At 48.1% G+C, this 26,127-nt stretch overlaps 7 protein-coding genes across 7 annotated transcripts; 4 read left to right on the top strand and 3 right to left on the bottom strand.

Moving 5' to 3' along the window:
* Positions 1 to 55: 55 nt before the first annotated feature.
* On the bottom strand, positions 56 to 3,686 carry N7478_000468 (isoleucine--tRNA ligase ILS1; the record flags this gene model as incomplete). Its single annotated transcript, XM_056916683.1, has 6 exons — positions 56 to 1,596; positions 1,655 to 2,154; positions 2,206 to 2,969; positions 3,069 to 3,284; positions 3,382 to 3,485; positions 3,551 to 3,686. 6 exons carry the CDS (start codon positions 3,684 to 3,686, stop codon positions 56 to 58), a joined length of 3,261 nt encoding a protein of 1,086 aa, XP_056784563.1.
* A 394-nt stretch (positions 3,687 to 4,080) lies between these two features.
* On the bottom strand, positions 4,081 to 7,623 carry N7478_000467 (uncharacterized protein; the record flags this gene model as incomplete). The annotated part of the gene is made up of 5 exons (XM_056916682.1): positions 4,081 to 4,155; positions 4,215 to 6,919; positions 6,992 to 7,187; positions 7,240 to 7,290; positions 7,348 to 7,623. The coding sequence occupies 5 exons, from the start codon at positions 7,621 to 7,623 to the stop codon at positions 4,081 to 4,083; spliced, it is 3,303 nt and encodes a 1,100-aa protein (XP_056784562.1).
* A 660-nt stretch (positions 7,624 to 8,283) lies between these two features.
* rat1 (5'-3' exoribonculease Dhp1) lies at positions 8,284 to 11,597 on the top strand (the record flags this gene model as incomplete). Its single annotated transcript, XM_056916681.1, has 5 exons — positions 8,284 to 8,590; positions 8,670 to 8,950; positions 9,012 to 9,137; positions 9,200 to 10,989; positions 11,048 to 11,597. The coding sequence occupies 5 exons, from the start codon at positions 8,284 to 8,286 to the stop codon at positions 11,595 to 11,597; spliced, it is 3,054 nt and encodes a 1,017-aa protein (XP_056784561.1).
* Positions 11,598 to 12,437: 840 nt separating this feature from the next.
* On the top strand, positions 12,438 to 17,331 carry N7478_000465 (pentafunctional protein ARO1; the record flags this gene model as incomplete). Its single annotated transcript, XM_056916680.1, has 3 exons — positions 12,438 to 17,117; positions 17,179 to 17,223; positions 17,302 to 17,331. 3 exons carry the CDS (start codon positions 12,438 to 12,440, stop codon positions 17,329 to 17,331), a joined length of 4,755 nt encoding a protein of 1,584 aa, XP_056784560.1.
* Positions 17,332 to 17,738: 407 nt separating this feature from the next.
* Positions 17,739 to 19,539, bottom strand: N7478_000464 (cytochrome P450; the record flags this gene model as incomplete). Its single annotated transcript, XM_056916679.1, has 5 exons — positions 17,739 to 17,870; positions 17,927 to 18,794; positions 18,873 to 18,997; positions 19,055 to 19,242; positions 19,308 to 19,539. The coding sequence occupies 5 exons, from the start codon at positions 19,537 to 19,539 to the stop codon at positions 17,739 to 17,741; spliced, it is 1,545 nt and encodes a 514-aa protein (XP_056784559.1).
* Positions 19,540 to 22,872: 3,333 nt separating this feature from the next.
* On the top strand, positions 22,873 to 24,296 carry N7478_000463 (putative integral membrane protein Pth11-like; the record flags this gene model as incomplete). The annotated part of the gene is made up of 6 exons (XM_056916678.1): positions 22,873 to 23,008; positions 23,069 to 23,088; positions 23,154 to 23,190; positions 23,255 to 23,322; positions 23,373 to 23,743; positions 23,807 to 24,296. The coding sequence occupies 6 exons, from the start codon at positions 22,873 to 22,875 to the stop codon at positions 24,294 to 24,296; spliced, it is 1,122 nt and encodes a 373-aa protein (XP_056784558.1).
* Positions 24,297 to 24,967: 671 nt separating this feature from the next.
* On the top strand, positions 24,968 to 26,032 carry N7478_000462 (ankyrin repeat domain-containing protein; the record flags this gene model as incomplete). The annotated part of the gene is made up of 1 exon (XM_056916677.1): positions 24,968 to 26,032. The coding sequence occupies one exon, from the start codon at positions 24,968 to 24,970 to the stop codon at positions 26,030 to 26,032; it is 1,065 nt and encodes a 354-aa protein (XP_056784557.1).
* Positions 26,033 to 26,127: the final 95 nt, after the last annotated feature.

Below are 26,127 nucleotides of genomic sequence, written 5' to 3'. Positions count from 1 at the left end.
TTTGTTGATAAATATCTACAGAGTTTATGCTCAAAGGCTACCAAGGCCCAACACTCTATAGTTTGAGCAAACGCAGAAGGAAAGTTGCGCTTTGCACTTCTTGCTCCTCCGAGGAGATGAGAATTGCCTCATCGACAGCAGGAACCTTGCCGTCAACCAGGGCCACCTCATCCAGTGGTCGGCGAATAGCCTTCTCAATGGCTGGAGATTGAGACTTAAAGGCTTCACTGAGACCAATGTTATCCGGATCCGAAAGCACAGTGTACTCCATCTTAATATCATCAGTGGGGACCAAGCCTGCGGCCTTACGCAACTTCTGGACTCGGTTAATGACCTCACGACCAAGACCTTGGTGTGCCAGCTCTGGGTATAAGTTTGCGTCAAGGATAGTGATAACATCCGCGTCAGCGTTAGGCTCCATGCCCGATGAGTTGGCATCCTCCTTGATACCTCGCTTCACCACGAGATCACCCTCGACCAATTCAATGCCGTCAACAAGGATCTTCTTGTCGGCAACATACTCCTTGACGTTCTCGCTGGAGAGCGAAGGAAGGGCCTTCTTCACCTTCTGAATGTCCTTCTTGAGCTTCTTACCCAGAGTGGGCCAGTCGGCGACAACACTGTACTGAATGTTGTATTTCTCCTCATCGCTTGTGAGAACGAGCTCAAGAACATTGAGTTCCTCCAAGATGTATCCTTCGAGAGACTTGACGTCATCCAGATACTGCTGGTCCTGGTGAATCACAACGAAAGTCTTCAGAGGGGTCTTTAAGCCAATAGATCTGCGCTCACGGCTCATACGACCACACTCAATGACCTTCTGCATACGGGCGACTCTACGCTCAATCACCTCGTCAAACAGCTCTTGGCGCACCTCGGGGAAAGGAAGGAAGTGGACACTGCGGCTATCCTCGCCGCGGAGCGACTCCGGGATGTGAGGGAGAAGACGCTGGTAGATGTTGTCGGTAAGGAAGGGTGTGAAAGGAGCCAAACCCCGCACCAGGGTGTAAAGGACTTCAAAAAGGGTGTTCAATGCATGAAGAGTGTCAGGGACACCATTCTCACCCTTAAGACGCTTACGGTTAAATCGGATGTACCAGTTGGTAGTGTTCTCGATCAACTCCAGTAAGCGAGGCACAACAGTGTACAACCGGTAACCGGCCATTTCCTCGTTAACAAACTTCAGAAGACTCTGGCAACTGGCCAAGATCCATCGATCCATGACATTGGTGTTGGTAGCCTCTGCCTTGGGGTCGAACATGTAATCAACGTCAGAAGCCTTCTTGATCAAAGTGACCTGGCCCTCAAAGAACTTATAACTGTTCCACAAAGGAAGAAGAACCTTGCTGACAACATCCTTAACGCCGGACTCTTTGAATCGCAGGGGCTCGGCGCGAACCACAGGCGAGTTGATCAAATACAGACGGAGAGCATCCGAGCCATAACGATCGATGATCAGGGTAGGGTCAGGGTAGTTCTTCAATCGCTTACTCATCTTTTTACCATCCTCGGCCAAAACAATGCCGTTGGTGACACAGTTACGGAATGGAATGTGGCCATAAAGATGAGTAGATAGAACACACAATGTGTAGAACCCTTGAATAAAGTCAGTTTCGCACCGTAGAAAAGATGGTCATAGGAAATGAAATCTTACATCCGCGGGTCTGGTCTAATCCCTCAGCAATAAAGTCACCAGGGAAGCCCTTCTCGAACTGTTCCTTATTCTCAAAGGGATAGTGCTTAGAAGCGTAGGGCATGCTGCCTGACTCAAACCAGCAATCAAAGACTTCAGGAGTACGGCGAAGTACACCATTACCCTTTTTGCTAGGAATGGTGATGTGATCAACCTTGTCGCGGTGAATATCGTTTAGCTCACCCTGGTAGCCGCTGAGATCCTTGAGCTCCTGGACACTTCCCACGGCCACAATCTCTTCCATATTATCAGACACCCACAAAGGAAGGGGGGTACCCCAGAAACGGTTACGAGAGACATTCCAGTCGCGGGCATTGGCAATCCAGGTAGAGAAGCGTTTTGTTTTAACGGAGTCCGGGGTCCAGTGAGACTTCTCAATGCTGTCAAGCATCTGGGGAATGATAGGGGTGACCTTGACAAACCAAGAAGGCACGGCACGGTAGATAAGAGGTGTGTCACTCCTAGTAAAAGTTAATGCATATTCCTGTCAAAAAGCGCTTGCCAAAGCTTACCTCCAGCAGAAGGGATATGAGTGAGTAATCTGGCTGTCAACTAGGATACGGCCAGTACCCTTAAGGTATTTAATAATGGCCCTATCAGCTTCCTTGACATGTTGTCCGGCAAAATCAGTGATCTCTTCCGTAAAGAAACCATTAGGGTCAACCGGGTTGGGCGGATAGCGAGTCTCATTAATGACGCCAGCCTCAAACGCAACTCGGTAATCGTCCTCACCGAATGCAGGAGCTTGGTGAACAACACCAACACCAGCGTCGGCAGTGACGTAATTATCATTTAGAACGCGGAAACCATGCTCCTTGAATTCGTCCTGGAAGTAAGGGAACAAGGGCTCGTACTTCCATCCCAGCATGTCGGATCCCTTCAAGCGAGAGACAATCTTGAACTTGGCCTTCTTGGGGTCCTTGTAGATGGTTTTAAGCAAAGTCTCCAAGAGAACATAGTGTTTCTTGGTGGCCTCGTCCCAAATTTTGACGTACTCAAAGTCGGGGTGCGCACACAGGCCGGTGTGAGATGGAAGAGTCCATGGAGTCGTCGTCCAAGCCAGCAAGCATGTTTCTGGATCATCTAACAGAGGGAAGGTTACAACAACTGCTGGGTCCTGCACATCCTTATAGTTTTGCTGGGCCTCGAAGTTGCTAAGCGGGGTGTTGAGTGCGGTCGAGTAAGGCATGACGCGATGACCTTTGTAAACCATGCCCTTGTCGAAGAGCTCCTTGAAAACCCACCAGATAGATTCCATGAAAGAGGGGTCCATAGTCTAATTGTCCAAAGACTCATGTCAGCAAAATACCAGCAAAATACAAGACAATGGATCTGTTGATAGACCAGCCTAGGCCTCATCGCACAAGGAGCTTACCTTGTAATCATTGTCGAAGTCAATCCAGCGACCAAGTCGTTCAATAGTCTGACGCCACTCCGAAGAAAATCGCATGACAATAGACCTACACTCTTCGTTGTACTTCTCGATACCGAATTTCTCGACTGCTTGAAGGCCGGACATGCCGAGTTTCTTGTCGATCTCGTATTCGACGGGCACACCGTGGCAATCCCGTGGGGATGTTAGCAATACGAACTATGCAATGAAAGGGGTCGAAATATAGAACACACCCTGTGTATAAGTTAGAAATTAGGAATAATTAATAAAATTAACATGCAAAGTCAAAGAAAACATACCATCCGAATCTCCGCTCGACATAGTGACCCTTCATAGACCAATATCGGGGAATGATATCCTTGATAGTGGAAGCCAGCAGATGGCCATAATGTGGGAGACCTAAGTCAATTAGATCCAGCCTATGCGACGAAGGGGGTAAGAAGCGATATGAGGACAAGGAATACCTGTTGCGAATGGTGGACCATCATAGAAGGTATAAGGCTTGCGGCCTCGAGAGAGCTCAACCTGCCTTCTAAAGGCGTCAATCTCTCTCCACCCGTTGAGGATTTTTTCCTCTTCGGCAGGGAAATCCATAGACATCGTGTTAAGGTGAATTGGCTGTTTCAAAGGAAGACGAGGAGACAAAGGCACGAGGGGCAGACAAAAAGATGGGTGAGTCACCCCACCACGAATTTCTGCCAATTGTGTTCACCGCTTTCACTATCTCCGAACTATAACCATCTTCACCCTATTCAGACATCATAGTTCACGATTTTATGTAGTCCAGTCTTTTAGAAGGTCAGTATCGAGGCCAAATATAGGCATCAATACATTTTATATGATGTAAACTCGCTCTCCTAAATTTTTGTTAGGAAAAAAGAAAAAAGGCGAAAGAAACCCATCCTTATCCAGTTGATGCATTTGAGTAAGGCTGTATCTGGTGGCCAAGGCAATAGCACTTGCGGTATATACAAAAACGATACCGTACATTTCTTTACTCTTCCTCTTCGTTCTCATCATCTTCATCTTCATCCTCGGAAACTTCCTGGCCCAAGTCTTTGAGTCGTTGCTGAGGAACACAGTTAGCTGGGCTTCCATCGTGAGGTAAGAGGGGTAAATACGACATACCTTATCCTCATTTCTCTTGGTTTCCAAGTCACCGAAAACGATGAGTAGATCTTCTAGTTCAGACTGGGCGGCTTGGCGAGCATCTTCCCTCTCCTTTGCATCGGACTGGGACTTCTCAAACTGAGCCTGGGCTTCCTTGAGTGCCTTGCTTGCGTTTTGTGCTTGCGCTTCAGCCTCCTTCGCCTTGCTTTCGGCCTCAGTTGCGCGTTTTTCTAACGCAGAAAGCTGAGACGATATTCCGTTCTTGGCAGCTTCCGCATCTTTAGTTGCCTGTGCCCTGGCTCTATCCAGATCCAATCGAAGAGTCTCGACAGTTTTCTTGAGTTCAGCAGTTTCGCCATCTTGCTGCCCTTGTGCCGCAGCCAGATCCGACTCCAGGCTTCCGATCTTTTCCTTGAAAGATGATGTCTCGGCCTCGTGTCGACTCTTGTTTGAAGCAAGAAGATATTCCAAATCTTGAAGCTTCTTTTGGAGACCCGTGACCTCTCCCGCGTGGCTTTCTTTGGATTGATTGATGATCGACTCTAGGTCGTGAATGGTTTTCTGCAGGGCTGAGATTTCTGTGGTGTGACTGCCTTTAGAATGAACAGCGGTCGACTCCAATTCTTGAATCATCTTATTCAAAGTATCAACTTCTCCAGCATGAGTGTCTTTGGATTTCCTAATGGCTGACTCTAGCTCCTGGATTTGCTTTTCGAGACGAGCGATCTCCCCAGATTGACCCTCTTTAGACTGGTTCATGGACAATTCAATATCGTGAATGGTCTTTTTAAGGCCATCAACTTCGCTCGTATGCTTTTCTCGAGTTTTGGATAGCTCTGATTCCAACCCGCGGATGGTCTTCTGGAATCCAGCAGTCTCCTGCTTATGGTGTTCTTGGACCTTACTACTTTTTCTCTCATAGTCAGCCGAGGCCTGTTTTAATTGATTATCGATTGCACGGAGTTGCTCCCCATGCTGTTTCAGAAGCTCGTTTTTCGCGTGTGTATGTTGCGCTTCTAGCTTGGCGAGATCTTGATCGCGAGAATACTGCAGATTCTGCAGATTTTTTTGGGCCTTGGAAAGTTCCCAAGAACTCGACTCCTTCGTTTTACGATGATCTGACAGCTCTTGATCAAGCTTTCGTTGAACGTTGACGAAGTCGGTTTCCAACTTCTCGATTGATTGACTGCGATCTTCGAGTTCTGCCCGTAGAGAGTCCACCAACTCTCGTGAGACACCCTTTTCCACGCCATTAGCAACAATTGAAACCTCAAAGCCTGGTTCACGATCAATAGATCTAATCAACCGACTGAAGTTGTCTTTAAGGAATTCAACAAATGACCGATCGAAGAATACTTCAGGCAGTCCACCTTCAAGTTGTCCGGCAGCTGTTTGGGGAAGGACCTCAAAGTCTCGGACTAGTGGATACTCTCTCAACTTTGTAATTTTGTCAATATACTGCTCTCTCCCAAGTTGTTCGAGAAGCAGCTTATGTAGAGTCACCCGAGGAATAGGGGAGTCCTTAGTAGAAAACTCGTAGATGATACCAAGCAGAGCGGTGCAAAGTCCAGGGATCAACTTGCTAGGCGTCCTTTGATGTTTAATCTCCTGTAGTAGTGTTTGAATACTGCTACCTTCTCCAAGGAGATCGTTGACGACTTCTGGGTCTTCATAAAGCCAACCACACAGTAGCATCAGATACCCAACAGTGATCCGCTCATCGTCTCCGCGCTGCAGTCCGGTGATCAAGTTACCAACCACCAATTGAACACTGGTGACAACTTCTTCGCCATTCTCAGCATCCCCCTCGGTGACGCTCATCGCCGTTGATTTTGACTCGGTATCGTCAAAGATGAGATGGAACATCAAAACACAAGCCATCCAAACCTGATATGGGTCGGCGTTGCCCCGGGATTCAGGCGCCGTGAGCAGCACAGAAAGAATGTTAGGGATACGATCCTGCCCACTGGTGTGGCCCTCAATCGCACGTCGGAGCACATGCATGCGAATTCCAGGGTGATGAGCGAAGAATGCTTGCATGCATTCACAAGCTGCTAGACGGGCATCTAGCATGTTGTTGGGAGATGGTTCGAGGCTCAATTTCAAGAATGCTTCGATGACATTGATACGTTCTGGCTCCGCGGTGCCATTTTTAGCGTCCGTAGTATGGGAGGTCGAACCCCATGAAACTTCGATGTCCCCGAAACGTTCCTGCAAAGGCGAGTTTCCTCTAATCAGATCGGCACATGTTGCCAGAGCCTTAGAAGTAACGTTGACACTGAATCGCTGCCCGAATGCTATGCTAAGGACTTGCTCGGTCACACCGTGTTGCCAAAATGCTGTTTGATTGCTGGGGGTTCCCTTGCCTCCACGAATCAAGAATAATTGAATAATAGCTAAGAGACCCCAAACATTTTTGTCACGCTGAACCAGGGCCCACTGGGGAGGGGCCTCGTCCATTTCCTGGTCTTGCTGACACTCAATGAGAAGCCTTGTCACCTTTTGCACACAGCCAGTCTCTCGGAAGTATGACTGGTTGGATATATTGTATCGTAAAAGGTGAGCAAGTAATGAAAGACAATCTTCCACCACTTCGGTGCCATTCGTCAGATAGCCTTCTGATTCTATCAACGAAAACAGGATCTCGAACGCATTCTCGAACGCGACAAGCTTCTGGAGCTCCTCCGAGGCCGGAGTCAACACAATAAGTAGGAGGAGAGCCTCTGTTGAACACGAACGCCAGGTGCATTAGTTGGTTTCCGTGACTCGTGGGGTATTAATAGAGCCAACCATACCATTTCGTACCGGTTCTCTCGCATCCGTCAACACATTCACGAGTCGAGAAATACCCAAAGGTGCCGTAAATATACATTCCTGGGTTCGTTCGGGTCTTGCACCGGATATATGGGACATCAATTGAAGTGAATATAGACGTGAGTAGAATTCTGGGGTTTCGAGGAGGTCTAGTAGTATTGTAATGTTGTCTTGTCGCTACTGGGCAGTTAGCTCCGCTTTACCAGCAGCAAGGGTTCAATGACCGTACCTGTGTAAATTCGTCCGCCAACCAAAGAGCTATTTCATCTGATGCTTCGGGCTATATTTATAGTCAGCAAACAGGTGTGTGAAACCCACAATTCCTCAAAATACTGACGCTATTCTCATCGGGGGTAAACAACATCAATAGGGTCTCAAGGACCACCTTGGTGGTGTCCACATCCTCTTTGTCATTGCGCAAACTGCTGATCAAAGATCGCAGTCCTCCTGAGGCGACTGATGCAGGGTAGAGCTTAGCAAAGCTACGTAGACCTTGGATCGCGGCCCGTCGATCTTCTAGTAAGGTGGCACTTTGTAGGCGGTTGCTTAAAACATCGATTGTTTCCGTTGCCGTTTGTTTGGCCGGAGCTTGTGACTCAAGGATTCGAAACATCGCAGCTGGGCTTCAATATCATGGTCACCGCCGACCGGGTGGGCAGTAATTAGTTAGCATCGAACGACAGACGAGATCAACAAACGGAAATCGGGGGTTCAAGAGCGAGTCCGATTGCAGTAAAGCTGGCCTGACCAGACCGCCCGCATTAAAGCTCCTACCGCCTTCCGCGTTCAGAAAACTCCATACATGCAATTTGACGAAGTGTTCAATGAGTTAAATGAGCAATAGGAGTGTTCTTCGGTTTAAGTTCTTATTAAAAGTGTAAATTCAATTAAATAGATCAATGTCACCAGTCTGGATATGTAAATCGACTTTGCGCTTAATCCAGCTATCACATCTCTAGCTGCAAAACAGTTACTAATAACTAGTTAACTATATGTATGACTAAGGCCGTCGCCGGATGTAGCCTCGCCGCAGAGACTTCCGATTGCTCTCTACATCATCTATCTGCACCGCGATTCCAGACGCGGTTGCATTTATTCAACTATTATCTGATCCCATTTTTACAGGGAATATAGACCTGGGTTCTTTTTCTCGAGGTTCACCGAGTCTCGAGACTTGCGACAGCGTTATCGACTCTGTTGGTAGCCACCTTCGACAGTCGCGCCAAATCCACGATACTTTTTTTAAGACTTAGCCTGTTATCGCATCACCGACATGGGTGTCCCCGCGCTCTTCCGATGGCTCTCCACCAAGTATCCGAAGATCATCTCTTCGGTGATCGAGGAGTTACCCCAGCAGGTAGACGGTGAAGAAATTCCGGTCGACACGACGCGCCCGAATCCCAATGGAGAGGAGATGGACAACCTGTATTTGGATATGAACGGTATTGTTCATCCATGTACTCATCCGGAGGGACGTCCCCCTCCGGCCAACGAGCAGGAGATGATGCTGGAGATCTTTAAGTATACTGATCGAGTTGTCAACATGGTTCGCCCAAGGAAGCTGCTTATGATCGCTATCGGTACGTGCAATTGCATATCTCATTATGATATTCGATGTTTTTAATTTGCCCCGCTAATATGAAAACTTTCACACAATAGACGGTGTTGCGCCAAGAGCGAAAATGAACCAGCAGCGATCACGTCGATTCCGATCCGCACAAGAGGCCAGAGAGAACGATGAGAAGAAGGAGGAGCTTCACAAACTCCTTGCTAGACAGCGCGCTCAGAAGGGTGAAGATGCTATCATGCAAGAAGAGGTCGTCCAGAAGACCTGGGATAGCAATGTCATCACCCCCGGCACTCCTTTCATGGACATTCTTGCTGCTTCGCTACGTTACTGGATTGCCTATAAGCTCAACACCGATCCTGCATGGGAGAAGGTATACTGTTACTTCATATTTGTCTATAATAAATGTCTCACTAACGCTTGTTCCTTTGCAGATGAAAGTCATCATCTCCGACGCTACCGTACCGGGAGAGGGAGAACACAAGATTATGGAATTTGTACGATCACAAAGAGCATCGCCGGAGCACGATCCCAATACCCGTCACGTTATTTATGGCCTTGTAAGTGGAATCTTATCTGATCTTTTGAACCAGTTCACGATGTTAACGTAAAATTACGCTAGGACGCTGATCTTATTATGCTTGGTCTGGCAACACATGAACCGCACTTCCGGGTTCTCCGTGAAGATGTCTTTGCCCAAGACTCGCGGCCCCGTGCCTGTAAACTGTGTGGCCAACCCGGTCACAAAGCTGAGGAATGTACTGGAAAGGCGAAGGAAAAGAACGGAGAGTTTGATGAGAAGCAAAACGCAGTTCCACTCAAGCCATTCATTTGGCTTCATGTCTCGGTTCTGAGGGAGTATTTGGCTGCCGAACTGCATGTTGCACAGCAACCATTCCCCTTCGATCTTGAGCGAGCTTTGGATGATTGGGTCTTCATGTGTTTCTTCGTTGGAAACGATTTCTTGCCCCACCTCCCCGCCTTGGATGTCCGTGAAAATGGTATTGATACTCTGATTGCCATTTGGCGCGACAATCTGCCAGCCATGGGAGGCTATTTGACACAAGATGGACAAGTCAACTTCCCAAGAGCACAACTCATTCTTCAAGGCGTCGCGAAACAAGAAGATGCAATCTTCCGCCGTCGAAGACAGGCTGATGAAAGAAAGGCAGCCAATCAAAGGAGACGAGAGCAGCAGGAGAAAGCCCGTAATAATGAACACCACAGCAAACGAAGACGAAGCTCTCCAAACTATGACACCCCGGGCCATAATCAACCTCATGTTGCCCATGGCGCCGATAATGCCCCGCCGCCTGGTGTGGAGCTAATCACCCCGGGCCGCGGTCATCTAAGCAAGGAAACCAGAGAGTTGACCCACAACATGGTCGTCAATCGAAATGCTGTGTACAAAGCTAACATGGAGAACAAGAGTGCCGCCGCCGTGCTGAAAAGCAAACTCATGAAGGGGGGTGCTGGACCAGAGCAAGAACCAGCTGAGACTGAGGAGGCTGCAAATGGCGCCTCCTCCGACCCGACTTCGCCCTCTGTCCTTGGCAAAAGAAAGGCAGGCGATGAAACTCCAGACAAAGTAGAAGAAGAGCCAGGGACACCAGGAAGAGATTCGCCTCCCCCACCACCTGCTAAGCCCAAGGACAACGAGGAGCCCCTAGACACGGTCAAACTCTGGGAACCTGGATATGCTGATCGATACTACGAACAGAAATTCAGTGTTGCCCCCGAGGATCATGAATTCCGTCACAAAGTCGCCCGTGCTTATGCGGAAGGACTGGCCTGGGTCCTTCTTTATTACTTCCAGGGTTGCCCTTCATGGACTTGGTATTACCCATATCACTACGCTCCGTTTGCTGCGGACTTTGTGGATATCTCCGACATGCAAGTCGACTTCAAAAAGGGTCAGCCGTTTAAGCCATTTGAGCAGTTGATGGGAGTATTGCCGGCCTCTTCTAACCACGCTCTACCCGTCGTGTTCCACGACTTGATGAGCAATCCTCAGAGTGAAATCATTGACTTCTACCCAGAGGACTTCCCTCTGGATCTTAATGGCAAAAAGTTTGCCTGGCAGGGTGTAGTCTTGCTGCCTTTCATTGACGAGAAGCGCCTCCTAAGCGCCATGGAGAAGAAATACCCTCTTCTCAGCGAAGATGAACGAAACCGTAATACCCATGGCACCGAAGTCTTATTGTTGTCCGATCAAAATCCCCTTTACCAAGATCTTGCTGGACACTTTTATTCCAAGAAGCCTGGTCCCCCTCAGCATACATTGAACATGCGTGTGAGCAATGGATTGGCCGGCATAGTAGAGCGTAGCGATACGTACATACCTCATGGATCTTTGGTTTCAAACTTGGAGGATTATGGTATGCCTGGTCTTGATGATGATCGCACCCTCACGTAAGTTTAAGCAATTTCCCGAGTCTACATATCCATCATTTACTAAATTTTACTGCAGAGTCAATTACACAATTCCCAAGTCCGCTCACTTGCACAAATCTATGCTCCTCCGGGGTGTGAAGTTCTCGACTCCGATGTTGAACTCGGCTGATATTCGCGCGACTCAGGGCCGCGCGCAACATTCAGGTCGGTCTTTTGGGGGTGCTCCACTAAATGGAAGAGGAAGAGGTGGTCATATGGATTACAATTCCGGTCGTCCCAATCCATTTGCGGCCCATCTTGACCCACGTTTTATAAATATGCCTCAAGGCGGGTCACAAGGAGGGCCACAAGGAGGTCCTCCAGGATGGGTTCCGCCTCATGCAGGAGGTGGTGACTACTCTCGCGGACCACCACCTCCTCCACGAGGTGGTGGGTCCCATCAATACCCCCCTAGAGACTACGAGGGTGGCCACCAAGGTCAGTATGGTGGACACAATAACTATGGCTCCCAAAACTCTCGAGGTGGCCGAGGCGGTGGTTACCGGGGGGGCAAGTTTCGCGGTAATAACCAAGGATATTCTGGAAACCGTGGAGGTGGAGGTGGAGGTGGCTATGGACGTTACTAGTAGAAGTCCGTGATATCCTCCCCCATCAACCAGCGTCTCGGAGGCTTGAGAATCGGAGGCTGCTTACGATAGTTATGGCGTTTTTGGTGTCACACAAAATGTACAAATACATAAATTGAAATACGCATAATGCATGCCGATGCTTGCTTCTTTTCCCTTTTTTTGGTTGGGGCTGAACTGTGCATGATTCATTCTTCGTAGGCCGCTCCAAAAAGTGGAGTTTGTAGATCTATGGTCATTCCTTATAGTAAGGGTTTTGCATGGTGGGACAAAGCCCGAGCCATTTCTGTTAGGGCTTACTTGGTACTCCAGAACAAGGGATCCAGATGGACTAAATATATATGATATTCTGTACTCCGTATAGCCGAGGCAATGCAAGGGGATACTATTCCATACTAATATTATTTCTTTTTCCTCCATGACCTATCACAATATTGGCGATCGCATCTGAATCATCGTGGAGTAAATAGTCGCAACGCTAGTGGCCCGCCACACTGAGTCAGAAGGCGGTCAGCTGGAACTGCCCGCGAAATCGGAGGGGAAAGAAATGGTTGAGTCAACTTGTTGTCTGGCATCTTCCTAGTTCATTGCATTTCTTCGGGAATAATACGCTGACAGTCCGGTGTAGCAGTCCAGGTAAGCATGATATCCTCTAGCCCCTGTAACATTGGCTTCGATTTTCTCTTTATTGTGTGCACCTTGCATCGCTAGTTCGGTTGGTGGGGGAAATCCCGCTGAATCGGTCACCGAGTTAAAGGACTATACTTACACAATTGCAGAATGAATTGAGCAGAAATCACTTTTTCAAACATCATCACAACTCCTACTGTGCGCTCCATCATGGCCGAGCCCACCAAGATCAGCATCTTGGGTCGGGAGAGCATTGTTGCTGACTTTGGTCTGTGGCGCAACTTCGTCGCAACAGACCTGGTCAACAACCTGCCCTCGACTACCTACGTCCTCGTTACCGATACCAACCTCGGATCTCTCTATACCCCAAGTTTCGAAAAGGCCTTCCACGCCGCTGCTGCCTCCATTTCCCCTGCTCCTCGTCTTCTGGTCTACAATGCTGCTCCTGGCGAGAGCTCAAAATCCCGCCAAACAAAAGCCGACATTGAAGATTGGATGCTGAGCCAGAACCCACCATGTGGACGAGATACTGTTGTCATTGCACTTGGCGGCGGCGTCATTGGTGACTTGACTGGATTCATTGCGGCAACCTACATGCGTGGTGTTCGTTATGTGCAAGTCCCCACCACACTTTTGGCCATGGTGGATTCCTCAATTGGAGGCAAGACTGCGATTGATACCCCCCTCGGAAAGAACCTGATCGGTTCCATTTGGCAACCATCAAGAATTTATATTGATCTTGAGTTCTTGGAGACGCTGCCTGTGCGAGAGTTCATCAACGGCATGGCCGAGGTGATCAAGACCGCCGCAATCTCCAGTGAAAAGGAATTCACAGCGTTAGAAGATAATGCCGATGCCATTCTCGGTGCTGTTCGCAGCGAGGCTAAACCTGGTCAAGGCCGCTTTGACGGTATTCGTGATATTTTGAAGGCTCGAATTCTTGCTTCCGCTCGCCACAAGGCATTCGTTGTATCTGCCGATGAGCGGGAGGGTGGCCTCCGCAATCTGCTGAACTGGGGCCACTCTATTGGTCACGCCATTGAAGCTATTCTGACTCCACAAATCCTCCATGGAGAGTGTGTCGCTATTGGTATGGTCAAGGAGGCCGAGCTCGCTCGGCACCTTGGAATTCTGAAGGGCGTTGCCGTTGCTCGTGTTGTCAAGTGTATTTCCGCCTACGGCTTGCCTACTTCAATGAAGGATTCTCGTGTGCGCAAGCTGACTGCCGATAAACACTGCTCTGTCGAGCAGCTGCTGTTCAACATGGCTCTCGATAAAAAGAATGACGGCCCCAAGAAGAAGGTCGTTCTGCTGTCTGCAATTGGACGTACTCATGAACCCAAGGCTAGTGTTGTCTCCAACGAAAATATCGGCGTTGTTCTGGCTCCTAGTGTTGAGGTTCACCCCGGTGTGCCAAAGACTCTCAATGTCACTTGCACACCTCCAGGATCTAAGTCAATCTCAAACCGTGCTTTAGTGCTTGCTGCGCTTGGCTCTGGTACCTGTCGCGTTAAGAACCTCTTGCACTCCGATGACACCGAAGTCATGTTGAACGCCCTTGAGCGACTGGGAGCAGCCACCTTCTCGTGGGAAGATGAGGGCGAGGTCCTTGTCGTGAACGGAAAGGGAGGCAACATTGTCGCCAGCCCTTCATCCCTGTATCTGGGTAACGCTGGAACTGCATCCAGATTCTTGACTACCGTATCAACTCTTGCCACCCCAAGCAGTGTTGATTCTACCGTTTTGACTGGTAACAACAGAATGAAGCTGAGACCCATTGGTGATCTCGTTGATGCTTTGACTGCCAACGGAGCTGGCGTCGAATATATGGAGCGCAAAGGCAGCTTGCCCCTTAAGATTGATGCCTCTGGTGGATTCGCCGGAGGTAAGATTAACCTGGCCGCAAAGGTGTCCTCTCAATATGTCTCGTCACTTCTGATGTGTGCCCCCTACGCCAAGGAGCCAGTCACCTTGAAATTGGTTGGAGGAAAGCCTATCTCCCAGCCCTACATTGATATGACTACCGCAATGATGAGATCTTTCGGTATTGATGTGCAAAAGTCCACCACAGAGGAGCACACCTACCATATTCCCCAGGGTAACTACGTGAACCCTGCTGAATACGTCGTGGAAAGCGATGCCAGCTCCGCTACTTACCCTCTCGCAATTGCTGCTATCACTGGTACAAAATGTACCGTCCCTAACATCGGCTCTGGATCCCTGCAGGGTGACGCTCGCTTCGCGGTTGAGGTCCTGAGGCCCATGGGCTGCTCAGTTGAGCAAACTGAATCATCCACCACTGTTACCGGACCTAGTGATGGTATTCTTCGTCCTCTGACAAACGTGGATATGGAGCCTATGACCGATGCTTTCCTCACTGCCTCTGTTCTTGCAGCCGTTGCTCAGGGCGAGGGCTCAAACCATACCACCCGCATCTACGGAATTGCCAACCAGCGTGTCAAAGAGTGTAATCGTATTAAGGCCATGAAAGATGAATTGGCCAAGTTCGGTGTCATTTGTCGTGAACATGATGATGGTATTGAAATTGATGGTATCCCACGATCCAACCTGCGTCTCCCATCCGGTGGTATCTTCTGTTACGATGACCACCGTGTCGCTTTCAGCTTCAGTGTTTTGTCGCTTGTTACACCTCAACCTACCCTCATTCTGGAGAAGGAGTGTGTCGGAAAGACATGGCCTGCTTGGTGGGATGCTTTGAAGGGCATCTGGAATGTCAAACTTGAGGGCAAGGAATTGAGCGAGGAGGAGTTGGCCGTCTCCACCCAGGAAGAAAAGGCCAGTGCCTCTATTTTCATCATCGGTATGCGTGGTGCCGGAAAGACTACTGCTGGCAGTTGGGTTGCGAAGAGTCTCGATCGTCCCTTCATCGATCTCGATACCGAGTTGGAGACTTCAGAGGGTATCACAATCCCCAACATGATCAAGGAACGTGGCTGGCAAGGATTCCGTGATGCCGAACTCGCTACGCTCAAGCGCTGCATGGCAGACCGTCCAAATGGCTATGTCTTTGCATGCGGTGGTGGCGTGGTAGAGATGCCCGAGGCACGCAAGCTTCTCACTGAATGGCACACAAGCAAGGGTAATGTGCTTCTGGTCAACCGCGACATTAACTTGGTTATGGACTTCTTGAACATTGACCAGACCCGACCTGCCTATGTGGAGGATATGATGGGCGTGTGGCTCCGTCGAAAGCCTTGGTTCCAACAGTGCAGCAACATTCAGTACTACAGCCAACGCTCCACAAAATCAGAGCTTGCCCTGGCATCAGAAGACTTCAACCGCTTTATGAAGGTCGTCACTGGCCAAGTGGACAGCCTTAGCCTCATTCAGAAGAAGGAGCATAGTTTTTTCGTCTCTCTGACACTGCCAGACCTCCGTGACAGTAGCAAGATTTTGAGCGAGGCATGCATTGGATCTGATGCTGTAGAATTACGTGTTGACCTGCTCGAGGACCCCAAGTCTGATAGTGATATCCCCTCCGTCGATTATGTTAATGAGCAAATGACCTTCCTTCGTAAGCGTGTTGGTCTTCCTCTTATCTTCACCATCCGCACCAAGAGCCAGGGTGGTCGCTTCCCTGACGATGCTCATGAGGCTGCAATGGAGCTGTACCGCTTGGCGTTCCGCTCCGGGTCCGAATTTGTGGATCTCGAGATTGCCTTCCCCGATGACATGCTCAACGCTATTACTGCCATAAAAGGTCACTCCAAGATTATTGCATCCCACCATGATCCTCAAGGAAAGCTCTCATGGTCTAACATGTCTTGGATTCCTTCCTACAACCGGGCTTTGGAGTATGGTGATGTGATCAAGCTGGTGGGCGTTGCTAAAAGTCTTGATGATAACACTGCTCTGCGCAAATTCAAGAACTGGGCCGCTGAGGCGCACGACATCCCCTTGATCGCCATCAACATGGGTGACAATGGTCAGCTGAGTCGCATTCTGAATGCCTTCATGACCCCCGTGTCTCACCCTAGCCTCCCCTTCAAGGCGGCCCCTGGCCAGCTTTCCGCCACTGAGATCCGCAGGGGTTTGTCGCTGATGGGTGAGATCAAGGCCAAGAAGTTCGCTATCTTCGGCTCTCCTGTGTCTCAATCGAGAAGCCCACCTCTTCACAACACTCTTTTCGCCGAAATGGGTCTTCCCCATGACTACGGCCGTCTGGAGACCACCAACGTAGAAGATGTAAAGGATTTCATTCATGCACCCGACTTCGGTGGTGCATCTGTGACCATCCCCCTGAAGCTTGACATCATGCCCCTTCTGGATGAAGTCGCCCAGGAAGCCGAGATCATCGGTGCGGTCAACACAATTGTCCCTGTGCAGCAAGCCGACAAGTCTCAAAAGCTCGTCGGTTACAACACTGATTGGCAAGGAATGATCAACTCCCTGCGCAATGAGGGATTCTACGGATCCGCAGGTAACGAAAGTGCCGTGGTCATTGGTGGCGGTGGCACTGCTCGTGCTGCCATCTACGCTCTCCACCAAATGGGCTTCTCCCCGATCTACGTTGTCGGCCGTACCGCTAGCAAACTCGAGGGCATGGTATCTACTTTCCCAACTAGCTACAACATACGTGTTGTTGACAACTACGCTCAAGTGGATTCTATTCCACGTGTTGCTGTTGGAACCATCCCCGCTGATCGACCTATCGACCCTACCATGCGCGAAACCCTCTGCAAGATGTTCGAGCATGCTCAAGAAGCCGATGGAAAACTGATTGGCAAGTCTGTCGATGGGCAATCTCCCCGCGTTCTGCTTGAGATGGCCTACAAGCCTTCTGTGACGGCATTGATGCAGCTCGCTACTGATGCGGGTTGGAAGACTATCCCTGGGCTTGAGGTCCTTGTTGGTCAAGGTGTTCACCAGGTATGATCACCGCATCGATATATTACTCCTGTATCATTACGATTACTAACAATACTCATAGTTCGTCAAGTGGACCGGCATCACACCCTTGTACAATGACGCCAGAGTAAGTAAACATGCTATATACTCCTTAGCAACTGTTACGATCTTAAAAGATGTCGGATGCTAACTTGTGATTTCCCAGGATGCGGTCATGGGTACAAAATCGGTTTGATCGAACTCTACAATTTAGCTATATTTTTTCTGTTTCCCCGAAATTCAGCGCTGTTCGTCAAGAATAAGTCGAAAGAGCGAAACAAAAAGTTACTAGTCTTGGCTTTTCTTGTGGTGTTACTTTTTCTGCATTATGTTGATCACGGAATATTACGTTTATACACATACACTATTTGGACATTTAAATACTGCTTTACACATTGTAAATAGTATCTGATGCTTCATTTACGTTAGTTTCGGATTAGCTTGAAGACTTTCTCTCTTGGCTTCTGAATTATTCTCTTCGCGTAGTTCTTTAATGACAAATGTATTTACATAATAGCAGAATCCAAGCCTAGTCTTTTAATCATATTTTGAATCAACATCAAATGTTAATCAGCACAACTCCTGGGACTTTGATTGAATTGCTCATTCCACTTGAACCTGCGGTCGCTTCGAAATACTCAACCACAGATCCCTCCAGTACCCGACACCACCCTTGACCACAAACTTGGCCTCGGGCTTTTCCTTGACAGACTCAAGCTTATAAGAGCGGAAGAACTAAAACACACAATTAGCCACTTATTCCTCCAAGTAATGTTAATCAATTCACTCACCTGCAAAGGACCCTTGAACAACTCCATCATAGCAATATCCCTCCCTAAACAAACTCTAGATCCATACCCAAACGCCATATTATACTTATTGTAAAGCTTCGCTCTCTCCGTATCCAACCATCTCTCAGGTCTGAAATACTCCGCATCCTCCCCATACAGCTTCGGGTCCCGGTGCACAAGATAAGGATTACAAGAGATTTCCGTGCCTGCTGGCGCAAACTTCCCGTAAAGGTCCAGCCCAGGCTCAGACACATATCTGGGAAAGATATTCGGCGCTGAAGGACAAAGCCGCATAGTCTCTTTCACACAACCAACATAGAAAGGCAAATGCTCTAATACCTCATCATACTGCGGCATGGAGGATACCAGTCCCTTGCGAACAGCGTTATCGATTTCCTCCATCATGCGCTCGTATGCCTTGGGGTTTTCAAGCAAGAACTGGATCATAGCTTGGAAGGCTGTACCGGTTGTGTCAGCTCCCGCGAGGAGGACTAGAAGTACCTCAGCCCGGATGTACTCGACGTCCAGGGGTTTATCTTCGTCTGTGCGGGCTTCTAGGAGCATTTGAAGAAGGTCAACCTGCTTTTTCTTGTCGGACTTCAGATCTTCGAGGCGTTGGTTGATGAGACGGTCGCGGAAGCGCATGAGAACGCCGATTCCAGAGTCATCGGCCGGTGTTGCGACGAGGTATTTCTTTAGGAAGGTGGTCTTTATCCAGGATGTGAAGGGGTGTAGGCGGGCGAGGAGTCCGAAAGCTGAAAGACCGTCGTGGAAGCCTTGGATGAGACCGCCGATGTCTTCACCTTTCTCGATGAAGCCAAATGGGGCACCGAAACCAATTTCGCTAATGATGTCGTAGGCCATGAATCTACAATGTTGCATAAGTACCTGCTATGAGTCATGTATAGCTTATATCTAAGCGGAGAGGATATGCTAATGAACTTACACTGCCCACCAAGAGAAGTCGAAGGCTTCTTCGGACTTGGCGAATGTTTCGTCGAGCTTGGTATTCCACTCCTTGATCCGCGCATCAATCAATGGCTCCATTTTCTTGATGTTTGTAAAACTATACTGTAATTACTGTTAGCTTCTGCTATTTTTGCATATAGCTGTTTTCCCTGTGCTTACGGGTCCTGCAACATGCTTTCTGTATACAGCATGCTGTTTATGAGATCTCATGTTGAAAAGACTTTCGGTTTCGCCGAAGCTACCTGTAATATAATGTCCAGTCTTGTCGGCATTGCGATGATAAACCTCTGGAAGCTTTGAGTGATCGCTGACCAGCAGCAACGTGGGGGTAATTCGAACGACGGGTCCTGAAAAGCGAATAATGTTAGTTTTTGTGTTTTCTGTACACAAATATTAAATTCCAAAAACCTACCATATTTCTTCGAAAGCTCATAGCATGTCAAATATTCAGTCTCCTTCAAGTTTTGCGAAGTAATCCAAAGTCGGGTCACAGACGCCCAGAACGGGCCGGGGAACACAGAAAGTGGGTGGAAGAAGCGATAGTAGATGATCTGATAAATAACCTTGCAAATAATGTAGGCAACGAAAGACAAGAAGATATTAGACACTGTCAACAGTGAGCAGACATTTTCTGCGAGACCCATGGTGCCTAGGGATCAAATGCCAGCATCTGGGTGAAAATAATTCTTGCGAAGAGACAAGAAAGAGCTTCTAAAATATGCTTGGAGCAAATTAGCCCCTCTAGACTGTGTGCTATGGATATCGTTTGCATAGTAAGGGGCTCAACTCCATTGGCTAGCGGAGTATGCCGAACTACCGTTGTCAATTAGAATGTTCTATTGAGCTTTTGGTCTAATTCGGTCAGTCTAGGCTTGGATCTAATTCAACGGCTCCTAAGGATCAACAGAAGCTGTACGGAGCACAGATACGGAGTACGCAACAAGCTAACATCAGAGGTCCCCCAATGGCACTTCTGCTCATTTCTTTTTTTCCCTTCTAGTCGCTTTAGCTCGCGCGCTATAGTGTTCGCCATTCAACATAGTGGGTATATAATTTCCGCAGCTCCAGTCTGCTCACAATGTTGGGACGTGTATTCCATTGACCCTGGAATATGTTAAGACTTAAGGCATGTATTTGTCTCTAATATTCTCTTCTAATAAAAACAGTCTATTGTTAGCAAAAACAGCGTTTAAAGACCCAAGGGCCCCATTTAATGAAAGGGGGCATGCGGAGTAGCAAAGCGTCTCTGAAGAGCCGTTGATGGAGTCTGCAACAAAGATCGGCGGCTTTTATGAGCCCCGGGAAACCTCCGTTTGCCACAAGCAAGTAACACGAGGGCAAGCCCCATAAAATAATCGGGAATATTCAAATCTCAAGGGCTCATGTGGAGTAGGACTAGGCAGGACCCGACTTTGCTAATCGATCCTGGTCACGAGTCATCTGACAGTATACTCCATAGTTCTCACATGAATAATGGTTTCTTTCTTCAATATGGAGTACAAATTAACTGAACGACCTTCACGAACGTGTTCTTATGAATTAATTTGCGTCTAAATTGAACGCGGGGATACCATTATTTACCCGGCGAACACGAGGTTGTTGGTGAGCACGCAGCCAAGTACGTGTTTTCTGAATCAAAGGTTGAACGGACCAACTCTCTGTCTTCGACTTGTAATATCGGCTTCGTACAAATCTGAAATATCAGAGGCTTTGACCCCTAAAAGACACGAAACTTCCGTAGGGAATAGTCTCCACTGCGGTGCCTGTTAGACTTGCTTTAGTGGGCGCAATTGAGACAAAAGATTTCATACAGTAAGTATTTGATTGTCTGGACAGTCAGGAAAATTAAAATGAATGTAGATCCTCAACGGTGATCAATAACCAGATGGCCCGTAAGTCCGCTATTCATCCCGATAATTGGCAATTACATGCGGAAATGAACGTACATGTAGCAGAAAGGGCAACCTTGGCGGGGGATGCCTTGAGATTTCCGCGCCTTGGAATTACGTAGATGGAGCAGCTCCATTGTACCTTGTGGGGGTATTTCATAATGGAGTACTCTGTTCGGAGTAACCAGAAGTACGAGGTTGCAACTGAAGCTTGCCTTGATCTCATAAGAGCCAAGATTTAGACATCATCATTTCACATCATAGGCTTGTACATGTGTCCATCACATGAGGTATTCAACAGCCTTTGCGATGTATCACATTCGACCCGAGGATGAATATTGCCTTTGCCAGGGTCTTGGTCTGGGAAGAAGACAGCCAATCTCGCTTAACGGGCACGCGGGTGAGCGGCAATTGGGCGATTCTAGGGCCCCGCAGATACTTTTCTTATTTCCAGGACGGCTCGGAAGGGGAGATGATTTTTCTTGCAGATCGAGGTGCATTAGCTCTTGTGTTGGCTCCACAAGTGGGGCCTAAAGCGGGCGGCCATTTTCTCCCCTCGGCAGACAACGAGAAGAATCTGGAAACGTCTGAAACAACGGTGGATAATATCCCAGTCAACCCCTCACCAAATCCCTCTTTGAGTTTGTCCAAAAAGATGAGAATCAAAAGTACGGAGTCAAAGGACCACTTTTCTTTTGTCAATCCAGAGTTGTAGAGTTTCAAGGCAACATTAAACTTCGACCGGCGAGCTGTCAAGCGAAGTTTAGTGCCGCGCGGCACACGGAAATATCAACAAAAAAGGACAAAACGTTCCGTACAGAAAGGAGACTTTGAGTCAGGATTTGACGATGCTAATTCAACATAGTTGGAATTTAGTACGGAGACAATCAATTATTCCGTGTGAAAATGCAAGGCCGGAGTTTCCCCTTCCGTAATACGGTCCCGGGCCCACTCCGCGCAATGCTCTTTGCTCCTGGTGTGATTTGCTTGAGCCACGGAGTAGATAGATCACGATCCCTCGATGTCGGTGAGATAGCGTCGATGGAATCGAAGATGAATAAAAGGGTCAGATTCAGCCACCCCGAACACAAGAATCAAATCATAGCATGTTTATTTCAACCCACATCAATGCCTTCCAAGATACAACCCCTCGACGTTCCGGGGAAATTGTACGGACTGCAAAATTCGAAGAAGCGAAAGAGACAAAGATCGACAGGAGGATACAAGACGTTGAGAATCCCTGCAAGAACTCTCCTTCTTACTGGTTTCCCTAGCCATGCTAAAACAAGTTCAGACGCAGCTGGCTTCAGATGGAGAGTGACTAAAGCGCCACCCCCCCTCCGTTTACTAGGATATGGATGGGTCTTGCGTCGAAAAGAAGTGGATCCCACGAGCTTTTCTAAGGTACTCGGCAGGGGACCACGGACTTGTAGGACATCTTCTCCGCGTCTGGTCAACGAACCAGAAGGGAAAACCCCTATTAATAAATGGTCTTATGACTGGGTCTTCGATGGTCGGGAATAACCCCTACCGAAACCCAGGCAAGTGGATTGTCTTAAGCCTGAAGCGGGAGGCGAACATTAGCACTATTGATCGACGGTTTTTCTTGATGCACTGAAGTACAATGCAGCCGGGGACTTTCTCTGGTTCTGCTCTGTTTCCGGCAGGTTGATGCCAATCTTTCACGTTCCCCCCTTTTCCTGCGGCAGTTATGGGGTTGAAGCTTGGGCTTGGTGGATCTAGAATAGTCTGCCAGGGAGAAGCGCTATACGCCAGCAAGATTGGCAATCCATTTTCGTACCTTTTTTCGTTCAATTATTCTTCTTTTTTGTCTTTTTAAAACTGGGACATGGGGGACGTGCATGTGCAGAATCTTTGATAAATGAAGTGGCGTACGGAATACATACTTTAGCCTTACTATTTTTTGGATTTTCTCTTGATGCCTTTTGCTTGAATTTTTCCTCTGGCTGTCCTAGTGACATTCTACGAAAAATTCGAGATCGTATATTCATGCTTCTACAAACTCGGAAACTGGTCGATTAATATTTTCACTGGCTTCCTGGCACATTCATTCGTTTTTATCTCACCATGGCAGGCGACCATGGCTCCCAGGGCCCTGTGGTCGCGGGAATTTGTATTGCTTTTGCGATCTTAACGTTTCTTGTTTTGGCTCTACGACTTTTTGCCAGGATCTATGTTTTAGGCAAGATGGGTCTCGATGATTGTAAGTGGCCCATGAAATAATTTGCGTTTACAGAAACTGTTAGCTAACAAGAATCTTAAGATCTCATTATAGGAGCATGTGTAAGAAAACACTCTGATATTTCTATCAATGACTATAGACATGAACTGATCAAAAAGCAACACAGCTTTTAGCTTGGGCATTCATCGCAGCAACTATATCTGGTAAGTCCACACAGATGTCTACCTGGTATTTTCTATTTCAATGATCAACTCTGACAACGAATAGCCGTTCAAAATGGACTTGGACAACATTACGTGGATACCGACAAGAGCTTGCTCATCAATTACTCTTTTGTAAGAATGCCTTCCTTTTATGCATAATTTATGTCTAATCTTCGCCATAGGCCGTCTGGTTGAGTTCCATGTTTTATCTGGCTTGTCTTGGGTTCATCAAAACATCGGTGCTATGGTTCTATACCCGACTGGGTGATCGCTACCTCACTCGAATGTCACATGTAATGATGGCCATCATCATCTGCCAAGCTGGATCGTTTGTGCTTGTTGCCGCCTTTCAGTGCTCCCCAGTCAGCAAAGCTTGGACAGGTGCTGCCGGTGGTAAATGCGTCGACATCAATATTTTCTATCTTTGCAACGCAGCCCTCAACATCTTCACGGACGTTTTGACCTACACCCTCCCCGTTCGAGTCATTTTCAAATTACAAATGCCTCAGAAGCAAAAGATTGTGCTAGCACTTATTCTATGCTTGGGTCTCTTGTAAGTTGCCACAGAACTGCCTTACCTTGTAACCGGCTTTTAACTACTTGCTAATTTACCCAGTGCCTGTGTCTCTTCCATTATTCGAATCACCTACATCCCTGCCATGCTCACATCTGCGGACTACACCTACGCAATCAGCGGTGCCATGTACTGGTCCGTGATTGAAACCAACATAGGAATTCTCGCTGCCTCGATTCCTTCCTTCAAGGCTATTGCCTCTCGTTTCGTTCCCCGCTTCATTGGCGAGTATAGCAGCGGTCGCAAATACGGCCCGTGGTCTGGCAACACCGATGCTCGGCGATATGGAAGCGGCTTCACTAAGGTGACAGATCCTAATCAAATAACGATGAACACAATGAACGGGAAGGAAGACGATGTTGGCTTGGGTACTCAAATTGGTGCTGGGGATCGGGATGACTCGAGTGAGGATCGAATCATTGTCCCTGATGGAAAGATCTTCACGCAGACAGAGATTGAGACAACAGTTGAGACAACTGATGTCTTCGAATCCCGCGAGCAGGCTCGCCGGTCAAAACGTGGCTTTAAATAAACTAATTGGGGCGGTTACTTCCTTTCATGTTTTAAAAATCATTTTCTTTTCTTTTTTTTGGAAAAGTTTTTCTTGTTCTTTCCTTTATTTATGAAAAGCCTGAATCAACATTCAGTGACGAATTTCATATCCTCATGCCGTCGAGATGGGCGGCATTTTAACCTAAGGAGACCGGAAACAAAAACAAACAATTTTTTCTCGAAATTAAAACCTGAATTCTCATATAGAGTTATATGCACGAATGCCCGATGTTAAATCCAGGGTACCGCATGAGCTATAACCCCGGTTGGTTCTGTGGGTCCTTTGTATGGATCATGTCTTATCTCCTCAGGATCCATGGATCTATTAAGTATGCATATATGCATACGAACTATCCTCTAAGGATCAAGCACAACCCGATCCATCAGATTAACCATACCCTCTCAGTCACATTTTCATGTACAGATATTCTCCTAGATGCATCTAGCATGGAACAGGTCATGTTTGCGACCAGTCTAATGATGAGTCAGCGCAGTCCGAGCATGAACTAATCCATAAAAGGCATGAGGCTCCTTCACAATTTGGCCGCTGCCGGTTTCAACTTCTCCTTATCGATAATCTCCGCATAATCCAAAATCTAAAACCATCGCAAGACCAACAACTCAACTTGCGATAAAAGAGTAAATTTCACCATGTCATTCGGTGAGGTGGGGACGATGGTCCAACCGGACACTCCAAGGCGAGCCGCCCGAGAACGCGAACTCGGAATGGGCCATGTGAACAACCGCCTATCTTTTATAGCGCCTAATTTCCAACCATCCATAGCGTTTTCATCTATGGAAAGCAACTCTGTCCCGGAAACACCCACATTGTTTGACTCATACACATCAGCTTGTCGAGAAGGCAACATTCACACCGTCCATGCGATAGTCTCATCACAATCACCGACAGTACCATTTCTTCACCATGGCCTGATACTCGCTCTTGAGTCCGGCCATGTCGAAGTAGCCCGCTATCTCCTTTCAGCCGGCGCTCCTATCACTCAAAACACACCTGTACATATTCTCTCCGCACAACCATCACTCCAAATCCCGCTCTTCGAGCTCTTGGCCCAATCAGGCTGGGGCCCCAACATTCCAGGCGAATATGGCGCCGTCTTACTTCCAAAGGTAGTTACCAATCTTCCAGTTCTGTGCTGGTTTCTTGCGCATGGTGCAAATCCCAATCTAGGCGCACAACATGATACAACCGACATATCCGCTCATCCGAATACGCAGTCATGCGCTGCGCTAGAAGCTGCATCTGCGCGGGGGTCGGTTGACGCAGTGCGTCTCCTTCTCGATGCAGGTGCTTCGATTCACTATGGCACGCCACTACATTTTGCGGCTGGAGCTTGCTCGCCCGGGATCATGCCGCGGAGCGTGATTAGTAGCGAGTTCGATGCAAGTCGGATTCCTATTATGGCGTTGTTGGTGGAGCGGGGCGCTGATGTGAATCAGATGGGTATGTCACGGGTTGTCGTACATCATCCGATTATGTATGCTGTTATGGCTGGTGCGGCTGAGCGGGTGAAATGGTTGTTGGAGCATGGGGCTGATCCTCAGGCGAGAGGGGCATGGGGGAGTGCGGCGGAATATGTGGAGATGGTTGGCAGTGAAGACTTGAAGAGTGTTCTGCGGCATGGCATAGAGATGAAGGGGGTGAATGGGGGTGCTCATGACAACTTGAACTTGGCTATTCGGCCGAGGGTACAATGATGGGCTAATGGATGGTGCATGGATGTTATGGCTATGGAAGTGGGAGGTATATCATCAGTACGATACACGAGTTACATAGATTTCTGAGCATTCTG

This window comes from Penicillium angulare, assembly GCF_028827245.1.
Source record: "Penicillium angulare strain IBT 27051 chromosome Unknown utg000001l_segment0_segment0, whole genome shotgun sequence".
Lineage (NCBI taxonomy): Eukaryota > Fungi > Ascomycota > Eurotiomycetes > Eurotiales > Aspergillaceae > Penicillium > Penicillium angulare.
This window is presented reverse-complemented; position numbering and strand designations above follow the sequence as displayed.